This window comes from Nestor notabilis, unplaced genomic scaffold, assembly GCF_000696875.1.
Source record: "Nestor notabilis isolate BGI_N333 unplaced genomic scaffold, ASM69687v1 scaffold28639, whole genome shotgun sequence".
Classification (NCBI taxonomy): Eukaryota; Metazoa; Chordata; class Aves; order Psittaciformes; family Psittacidae; genus Nestor; species Nestor notabilis.
Genome location: NW_009943697.1, coordinates 22819 through 33325, shown reverse-complemented (window position 1 = coordinate 33325; position 10507 = coordinate 22819). Strand labels below are relative to the sequence as shown.

General features: G+C 41.3%; 1 protein-coding gene across 1 annotated transcript in view; it reads left to right on the top strand.

Annotated features, from left to right (window-relative positions):
* The first annotated feature begins 441 nt into the window (after positions 1-441).
* The window catches only part of TRIM71 (tripartite motif containing 71, E3 ubiquitin protein ligase), a 13087-nt gene continuing 3021 nt past the window's right edge, over positions 442-10507 (top strand). Inside the window, 3 exon segments of the mRNA XM_010022058.1 lie at positions 442-603; positions 9832-9932; positions 9934-9961. Of these exon segments, the coding sequence (XP_010020360.1) occupies positions 490-603; positions 9832-9932; positions 9934-9961 (243 nt within the window). The 5' untranslated portion in view covers positions 442-489.

Here is a 10507-nt window from a genome sequence, read left to right as displayed (position 1 = left end):
ATTATTTGTTTTCCCCCTTCAGTGGGGTGAGTGTGCTGGTGCTACAGTTCTCCACTGCACTGGTTATTAAATGACCCACTTAAGAGAATGTGGTGTTTGTGTTTGCAGGAAAAGTCTTCACCTGAAACTTGCCATAGATGACATCTCCAATTCGCAAGTGTTGGCAGATGGCTTCCGCTCTTAAGAGGAGCTGATGTGGACACTCTTCCTAGTATTGTATTGCAAAGAAAACAATGACATTTCCATCTAACTGTTAGACTATGATTTGGAGGTTACTGAGGAGGATAGCTCTTCCTCTGTGGAGAGAGAATTACAAAGTCTTTGCCTACTGCCTCTATCTCCTTTTATAGTTGATCTGTTGGCCTTTCATACACCCTGGCTCTGTTTTCTCCTCAATTCTTCATTAGACAGTGATACAGTTCTTTTTTCTTGTAGGTACTGCATTTCTACTGTGATACCTGTTCTGTCCCCATATGTCGGGAATGTACCATGGGACGACATGTGGGTCACAGCTTTATCTACCTCCAAGATGCCCTACAGGATTCCAGGACTCTCACCATTCAGCTCCTGGCAGATGCTCAGCAAGGACGACAGGCTATTCAAGTAAGATGCTCCCAACTTGAGTACTTTATTTCCCCCTCCTTCTTCCCCCCGCAGCTTGTCTGTTACAGGGCAAGGTGTCAAGGCAAAAAGCTCTCTGCTTCTGCTGTCAGTCTTCTCACCCCTTCTGTTCTCTCAGATCTCTTACAGAAGTGGCTGTGGAGCTGAAAATAAAGTGCTGTCACGAGTTTTGCATTCTTGCAGTGTAATCCTGTCATATAAATCACAATATGAAGCTCTGTACAAAGGCACTTGAGTGTGAAGCATTTTAAAGAAAGTTCTGATCTTGTATATAGTAGTGCCAAACCTAGCTTTGTTTTTGTGATCGGGACTTGTTTTCAGCCATCTTTCATGCCTGCACAGCATCTAGCACTGTAACTACCTATGACTCTGGTTACCTCTCCAGTGTTGCCACCAAATATAAAATACTAATTTTTGTATTAGTGTGAAACTTCTAACCTGCCTGTGCAGAGGATCTGGAGCGATCTCCATACAAAGATTACTCTGCACACACAGATGCATATTGTAATTGCCTATTAACCGCATTCTTCCTCAGTTACATTTTATAATGCAAAGGACTACAAGGAAAGTAACACAGTGCTTCAAACTATACAAGGAATTTACACAGGGAACTGACCTGCAGGGATATGCATGCAGATAGCTACTTTGGCTGAGTAATACCTAGTATTAACTGTTATGATATTAGCAGTAGCTTTGCCTATATAAAGAGACTTTGGATGGGGGAAGCTTTACTTCACACTACTGCTTTCTAGATTTGTTAGTCTTGGATACTTTAGATTTGAGCTGAAAATTCTGAAGCTCAACACTGCAGTGTGATTTTAACTTAATAACATTTCTTTTTTTTACTAAACATTGGTAGAATGCCATGGATAGGGAAGTAAACTTACTTTCTGCATTGGGTGTACTTTCCTGGTACTTACATCATACAAACAAGAACAACTAAAAACCCAAAACAAACCTGTTGTCCACCCATCACTGTTTTTTTCTAGTAGGTGAGGAAGTAAGCTTGTTCAGGGGGACAGAAGCAGCTAACTTCTCTCTTGAGCCTTTGGACCTGTGGAATGAAATAATAAGTATTGTGGCAATATAGATAGTAAACTGTTGTTGATGTCTCCCTTTAGCTTGTGATGTTTAACTTGTTACATCAGAACAGCAAACACCAAGTTTCTGAGGCTGGATGGCTAATTTAAAACTCTTAGCTTAAAACAGAATCCTGCAAGCCATAGCTTCTTCCAAGATTTGTTTTAAATGGTAGGATCCATACTGAAACATTTCATGTGTCCCCAAAATGAGCAAGAAGGAAGGGATTATACCTCACTGGTGTTCTGAATTTCTCCAGTCTGTCATAGACAAGAGCTTGTCTGTTAGTAATTAAACTACTGCCTTTGACCTCCAGGGCTCTTAATCATCTAACTGGTGTGGCTAAATCCTCTAAGAAGGGACTGGGTCTTGGAGTAGAAGCTAGCAGAGTATCATTGAGTACCACTCTGCTACTATTGCATAAATGCTTTTGTGCCTGGGTGCTTCATACTAGGTTTTCTTTGTTCATTCCTCCCCAGTTTTCTTCTGGCTTTTATGTTAGACACTCTTGCCACTGGGGTGAGCTGGTTAATACATGATGAACAGGTAGAAGGAGGGTGGTACTGGCTATGCTTATGTAACTTGAACAAGCAGCTCAACTGAACTTAGTCCGCAGTTTTGCCCTGGTCAAGCTATCAGCCCATCCAGGTTAAGAGGCTATCGTGAAGGTGTTAACTGGGCAGCTTGTGTGAAGGTTCTGAAAAATGAACCATGCTTAAGAACTGACTTGTTGTATTAGCTTAGTGAGCTTTTTAATCTGGACCCCTGTATGGAAAAAGAGTGGTGGGTGAGCAGATCAGTGGTAATCTGTGTGTGCATATGCAGGAATGGGAAGACTACAACTAAAGACAGCTACTAAGTAATATCAGCAACAATTAGAAGAGCATGTGATGCAGTTAAAAGCAGAAGTGTCTGTCTCAAAGGTTGATGCAGTGAGCCTGCTGCATAAGGAAGTTTTCCTGGAGCAGAGGTTTCCCTGTTCTTGAGTTGTGAAGCAATATATTTATCCTAGGGAGGTGACAGCATGTCAGCATGAATTTAAAACAAGCTCTAATCAGGCTCTAAATTAAAAGAAATTTGCTTCAGTGCTTTTCTTAAAGACAGGAAACAGTCAACAGAGAATTAATGTCAGGACAAGCTGCAATATGAGGAACATGGAGCTCTAAGAGCATTGAAAAGTAATATGGTGTAGTAACACTTCTTAGTGGGACTTTTTCATACTGTAGTATTAGTAACTCTTCTTTAATAGGCTCTGAAAGTGATAGCTCTCTGACATGAGATGTTGAGGCTTGAGGAGGAGGAGTAGTTGTGAATAAAGGGGAAAAGATGGAATTTGAAGGGCGTTGCAGGAGAGAGGAAATCAAGCCGTGAGTCAACTGGCTGGAGAATATCTGGTTAACCAAAGTTGAAGGATTTTAGGAAGAAATGTTTATTTAAACTCTTCCTGTGGCTTTGGAGGAAAGATTGTTTTTCATACTAAAAAAAAAAAAAAAAAAGGCAAGCTGTGAGTTGGGATACATTTCAGCCTCTTGATCCACTGAAGCCTGGAGTAGCCTGTCACTCCTGAAAGTCCAAACCTCACTTTTCAAGAGTTGAAGAAAGAGACTGGCTTTTTTATATCAGTGAAGTTCTGCAGCAGTGGAATGCTTCCCCTGCTTCCTTGTGCTTGCTGGTTCTGGCCCGGATCATGTGTTTTTAAGCCTGTCCCTAACACAAGAACTTGTGCTTGTGTGGCTGGGTGGTGAGCTGATCCAGCTGAAAGGGTAGCCTGTCTTTGGGATTACTTTTTGGCTGGGTCAGCCTCCTGGCTGGTTCATTGCAGTGCTCCAAGACATGTTGATGATGCCAGGGAATGGAGCAGGAACACCGAACTCTATGGCTTGTAGGACCTCTTTCTTATCTCAGTGGAAAGCTATCCTCCTTGCTGGGATACTTTCCTAGCCTTTTCAGAGGTTTGAATTGATTTGCAGGATGTGCAAGCCAAAGCTGACATTGGATTAATGGCATGGGGGCAAGCAGGACTGCTGCCTTTCTATATGGGCAGCTTGCCCTGCTGCCTTGTTTTACCTCTCGAAAGTGCACACTTAGCTGTCTTCTTTCAGAATTTTTTCCAAGGACTGGGCCACAAACTGAACGTAAATCTCTTATGATGAAAGATAGATGGCTTCTTCAAAATGTCATGTTCTTAAAATACATCTATACATGTGTAATTGTATATATGTATGTGTGCGTGTAATCTAATGCACTTGCGTAACAGTAAAGCATTGAGTGCTTGTGCACATTTAGGGTCAATTTCCAGGTGAAGATGTTAAAATACAGTTTAATCTGTTTGTGTCAGTTGTCTTAAAAGTGGTTTTAGTGGAAAACAAATTCTTTCCTAGCTGAGCCTATAGTCATTTTTTGCTGGGATGTTTGAAAGTGCAGGCTTCCACACTTAATGCAGTGAGATGGGTCATGCCCAGAATGTAGAGGGAGCTGCTCTTGCCTTCGTGACATGGTTTAGTGTGAGGTGTCCCTGCCCATGGCAGGGGGTTGGAACTAGATGATCTTAAGGTCCTTTCCAACCCAAACCATTCTATGAAAGGCTTAGGAGCTGGTGGTAAGATGGATCAGTCATTAAGGCAATGTCTCTTCTCTCCCAAATACAGGGTATTCTAGGGAAGGGGTCAGGGAGCTACTGCAAGAAACTTGGCCAGCCAGAGGAGGAAGCTGATCTTTTACCTTGAGTCTCTGCCCTTCAGTGGAAGCTTCACTGTGGGTTGCCTCTTGCCTTGCCCTGCTGCCAGGAGGTCAATACTGGAGAAGGATGGCACCCCTGTGCTGCAAGGGATCATTCTGGGGTTGTCACGTTGAGTTAGCTCAGGCACCCTTGTGCCTGGCTTTGAAGTCAGGCTTGCAGGCTAGAGAGTCTGAAATGAAGCTTTCTAAACAAAATGGAGCCAATTGTGCCTTTCTGAATCCAGGATTTAAGTGAGTTTAAGGGGTTTATGTGTTTGGGCTGAAACCTTTAAATTGATCCAACTACTATGACTTTTTCTACAGCTGCACCACTATTGCTGCAAAGCTGCTGTTAACTAAGCCTGTTAATCCTAGTATCTTTACTGCAACTATACTCGATATATGATCCTCCAGTTAATTCTCAAGTATAAGAACACTAGGAAGTTTATATCGAGTCCTTAATGCTGGAGAAAGCTGGCTGTTACATTCTGATTACTTTATCCTGCTCTGAAACAGTGGTAAGTAATTGGAAAAGTTCTGCAAAACAAGTCTTTTGTAATACTTTGTTACCATGAGGAACTAAAACAAAACTTGTTACCATGGAACACCTTCCATCTGGTGGAAGAGGACGAACTTGAGATACGTGGAAAGGTTTCCTTAAGCTTTTTATTTAGTGTGCTTTTAAAAGATAGAGAGGGGTTTGTCAGAGAATATGCGCCTCAAAGGCTTTTTTCTCTTAATTAGGGTTAACTTCCTCTTAAATTCCTTAAAGTGTAAATCCTCCACAGTGAGGTAGGCAAGCATGCATTTGCAGTTCTTCAGCCATTACCTGCAGTCCATTCACCCTGAAATACTGAAGGATTCATCTGAAGAAAAAAACCTTCGCTTTCAAGTTTGAATTTTCTCTCCAGATAATTGCACCTTCATTAGAAAACTTGAGAGTAGCAAACTTGAATATTGGAGTTAATACCTGAAAAATGATGCCACCCTCCCCATACTTAGATGAATGGAATTAAAAATCCTAAAGACCTCTTTAAAAAAGCTATAGCACCACTGGGTTGCAATACGGTTCCCATAAGCAGTCTTTGCATATCTCGTGGTATTGCCACAGTGGTATGTTGTGCTGCAGTTTGTTCAAATGGATAATTTTCTGCACTGAATTGGTATAATCTAACATCATGGCTCAACGTCTGGATTAACAGGCTCTGTTAAATAGCTGTGCCCTGTGTGGACATAACTATGGACATACTGATTTAATTTGGATTATCAGACTGTGGAAACCATGCAGTGAAGGCATCAGCGGCTTTACAGTAGCTCTGTTGTTCGTAGTCTGTTAGAACACACGCTTTGTAATGGTTTTTCTTTTTCCTGGGGTGTTGTGTGCTCCTGATCACAATTTTTCATTTAAAAAAAAAGCAGCACTAGTGAAAACAAGGAGTAGTGCTATTTCTAGAACACTACATTTAAATATTCCTGTGGATATTTAAGCTAAGTAAAGACTAAATTGTGAACAGCTTTTTGTTAACTTGAGGCTCCAGTTCCTACTGACCAATAGAAGATGGGATATATGAAAAATGGCTGAAAACAGTCATTGTACAAAATGGCAAATCCTGATTTGGGCCATTCTGTAGTCAGCCCAGATATCTGTAAGTGCAGCCACATTCTATGATACTACTTTGCTGCTGCTGGATCTGGTAGGTGGCTTCTTCATAGTTTAGTGTTGTAGCATCAGTTGCTATGTCAGAGCCACTGGAGCAAGCCTATTACTAATTTTTCCCCTAGGAGTGTTTGGCTTAGCATGTTGTGTGTAGGCACTGGCACTCAGGATGCTAGTGACACTTTACATAGAGGTGGATTTAAGCAGAGCTAGATCTAGTAAGATGTAAAATGCTGTCTGAATTACAGGAAGAGCTACAAACAGAAAAAGTAGCTTTTTCTGTTTGTACAAAATGCCCAGAGAATAAAAACTGTGATGTGCTTATTTAATAGCCCTCATTAAAAGCTTTGAAATCTGAAAATACAGGCAATACTGCAATGTCACTGTCCTCTCCTGCTAAAGTGTGTGTTCCAAGCATTGTTTGTTGCTACTTGGGTATGTATATAGAGAAGAGCGAGAAATTCTGAAATGTGCTAGTCGCAGCTGGTAGTGATGGAAGTCTGCATTGCCTTCCTTCATGGAAAACATGCCTACCTGCCCCACTGGAAGCTCTAGGTGCAAGGTTTCCTTTTGTTGTGGCCCTCTGGAACATACCACCTGCACCAATGCTGCTGTTACCCGAGTTTTACTCTGAGGAATTGGAAGCACTGGTTTCAACCCTTAACTTTACAAAATGTATTGCTAAATCTTTTGTTTTTTAACACAAGATACTGGTGACATCACTAATAAAATGGGGTGTGGGCCCCTGAGAAGTCACAAATGAATAGGTACAGCTGCAAAAGTCGACTTTACTGTACTGGCCAACATTAGGAAACAATAATTGTTCTCCACTTCAAATTCAGTAACCCAATTCTCTGCTGAACACAGGCCTTGTCTTCTGTTACCCAAGCATGTGAACTTGCTTATCTCATTCACTGTAATGATGATGACACACCATGAGGAGAGTGTATTGTAAAAGCTGCTTTTCTTTAAAAAGATTTGTTGTTGAAAAGCTTGTGTGTGGTGTCTGACTAGGACAAGTAATGCTGCTGCTTAGCATGTTTCTTAAAAAGTTGACCTCTCTGAGCCAAGTTCTGCACAGGAAATGCCTGCAGAACAGCAGGAGAGAGTTATCATGGTGGAGCTGTGATATCTTACAGCAATCAAAGAGAACAAGGGATTTCCATGTAAAGAAGGCTCCCTAAAGTTGTACTGAAAGCTCTTGGCTTTTGCTCCAGATAGATAACTTGCCTACCGCTGTGCCCCCCACCATACCACTGCCTGCTGCTGTGCCTTTGATGCTGGTCAGCCGTCCTAGGCTGTTCTTGCCTGTTTTGGAAGAGTGCAGGATCATGTGAATTTTACCAAAGCTTTACCAATATCCTGAACAATTTAGAGCCTTAGTGTTTTGGGCATCCTTCACTGACCTGAGCTGTTCAGTCTTGGGCAAGTAAAAATAAATCCAGATGATGACAGGAGATGTTAGTAGACAACCTTGTGCTATTAAGTGTAGTGACTTACCCTACCATAGCTGGTTCCTACGGCTAAAAGATCACAGCATCCACAGGGAAATAATACCTCTCCTGCAATGATGGTGTTCTTAAAAGGTGAACCGTGGTTTTAGTGAAGAACTGAGATTGCTCTTAGCTATCTAATGGGTAGTGCTGTACAAACAGCTCAATCAAGTAAATAAAGACCTTCCTGTTTTCACAGACATGCTTACTAGAAGTGGATAGCATGGTTCCCTAACACTTCCCAAGGAGTACCTATTTCTCTTTGCAAGAGGAGGATGATGTTTAGCTATAGTTGACAAGAATCCAGGTCTGTCTTGGAAGAAATACATACCTTTCCCCTGCAGTAGGAGCTGGTTCTGCATTTGAATGGCAAAGCAGAGGTGACAGAGGTGTGCAGTATTCCTATGTGTGGACTCTTCCAGCTAGGACTGAGGCTTCTTGGCTTTTATGAAGCCTTAATCTGTGGCCAGCTGTGACTTCATGTCTGCTTTGCTAATTGTTTTAATGAGATTTTTCACTTTCTGTCAACTTGAAGTGTGGAGTCAAATTTGTCTGCCAGAAGCCTTGTGTGAAGGCAGGTCAGGTCCACCTCCAGTGGGACTGGGATGTTTAGGCTGTCCATGAGTTTGAAGACATTCCATGTTAAAATGTAGTGACCTGGGAGTTGCATGAAGGAGGAACATCTGAAAGGCACGCTCCTTTTACTGAGCCTTGTGCTGCAGAGGGGCTCTCAAGTAGCACTCCTATTTTTCTCTGCCAGTTTGCAAGAGAATTCTTTGGATTTAAGATCAGAAACATTGGCTTGTCTTATTTTCTCAGGATTGTCGGCATCTTGTCTCCACATGCTAATCACCTGACCCAGTTAGTCTTCCTTTTCCTTTTAGTTCTTTACTCCTACATGACCTGGAAGAAAACATCCAAGTAACAGGGAACTTTGGGGTTTAAGGTTTAGCATTCCCATTGTTGGCATAATCTAGATGCTGCTGAACTTGCCAGATCAGACTTAAAAACTTATGTCCGATTTTTCTAATGATGCTGGATCACATTGAGTAGTTCATAGATCATTGCATCAGGTGGTTCTTTGATACATACTCATATGCAGAATTAAACTGAGGCTGTTTTACGGCTTTTAAATTCCTTTTGCCTGCTTTCTCAAGCCTGCATTTCTGAAGATCAAAGATGCTTTCTGCAAGAGCATTCTCTGAACTACCTAGTCTGAAACAGCTCATGTTGTGAAATGGCTCCTCGTATCAGAGTGGGAGAAAGGTGGTGTAAAGTCTGTCTGAAAAGCTGTATTTAAAAACAAATACCCATGGCTATTTCCATGGCTCTTTCTGTAATGTTTTGTGAAACTGGGAACAGTTTGGAAAGGATTTTTTCAAGGAAACAGTTTTTCCTATGAGGGGAGAAATGAGATATATTCCTTCCAGATGCATTCTGTGTATTTGCAGAATACTACTATGGAATGTTTTTAAAATACTAATATTACAGGGTTTGAAGGAATTGGTCTCTGTCCAAGGTGTGAAAGACTGAGTTCTTTTTAATGATAGCCATCTAATCTTTGTGTTGTTCTTTTAAAATTGATTAACTTCACATTCTTTTAGGGGTATTTCTGTGCAGCACAGATGCATAGAGAAAACAGTTCTCTACAAATACTACTATGGAATGTTTTTAAAATACTAATATTACAGGGTTTGAAGGAATTGGTCTCTGTCCAAGGTGTGAAAGACTGAGTTCTTTTTAATGATAGCCATCTAATCTTTGTGTTGTTCTTTTAAAATTGATTAACTTCACATTCTTTTAGGGGTATTTCTGTGCAGCACAGATGCATAGAGAAAACAGTTCTCTACAGCATTTTTTTTTTTTTTTTTAGAAGCAGAATCATCACATGTCAATAGCCTGAACCATTTTGAGGGACAAAACCAACTGGGTTCTCTGTGTAGGAAAGCATGAGTATAAATTTCTGTAAAAGTCATTGAGTTCATACTAGCTGCTTGCTGGAATTGCACAGGGAGTTTAGTCCTGTGGTGTTGGTGCATGGTACAATGAAGGTATAAGCTCCATGTAATAGCTGTATTAAAAAAAATTGTTTGTTTTTAGGCTCTGATACATGAAATGGGCAAAGGCCTGGTAAAAAAGGCAAGAGTTGGCACTTTATGCCTTCACCTGCAGGGTAGTGCAATGTAAACAGCAGTCTGTCTTCTTCTGATGCATTTCTGATTGGTTTTCTTGAGCTCTAAGTGTTTCTTTTTTATTTCCCAGCTGAGTATTGAACAGGCCCAGGCTGTGGCAGAGCAGGTTGAGATGAAAGCAAAGGTGGTACAGTCTGAAGTAAAAGTAGTGACTACTAGGCATAAGAAGGTAAGAGCGGGAATGTGAGCTGCTCTGGAAGGTAGGCACCTTACATTTGTGATGTGAACTGCTAACACGTACCTTCTCAAACCTGAAAGCATGCTTTTAACTAGTACACGTCCAGATTCCTCCAAAGGAACAGTGAATCAAAACACTGTGGTTTACTGTGAGCTCATTTTGCTGTAGGTAGGATGCTGGATTCTGGCCCTGGCTGGTTTTGAGCTGAAGGTATCTCTAATCTGAGAAACCGGCTGGGTTTTGTAAGGACTGCTGTGTGCTTAGCCCCACAAGCAGGGTCGGCACTCCCTCTGCTGGCTCTGAAGCTGTGCCTCACGTCTCAGTACTGACCCAATGGAGAAGACACCGCCTTTAAACACCTTCTTTAAAAAATGTCTTTAAAACCTCTTTAATATGTTGCTGTAGAATTTGTATATGGGATTTATTACATGACCCACTTCTCAAACAAAGGAAAGGAGTGAAGCTCTATATGCTATGTCCTTTTCCAAAAAGACTAGTAGAAATTCTGCAGGACTGAAATTTCATTATCCCCATGCCTAAAAAACTTAACTTTACTCTCAAAGCAGTG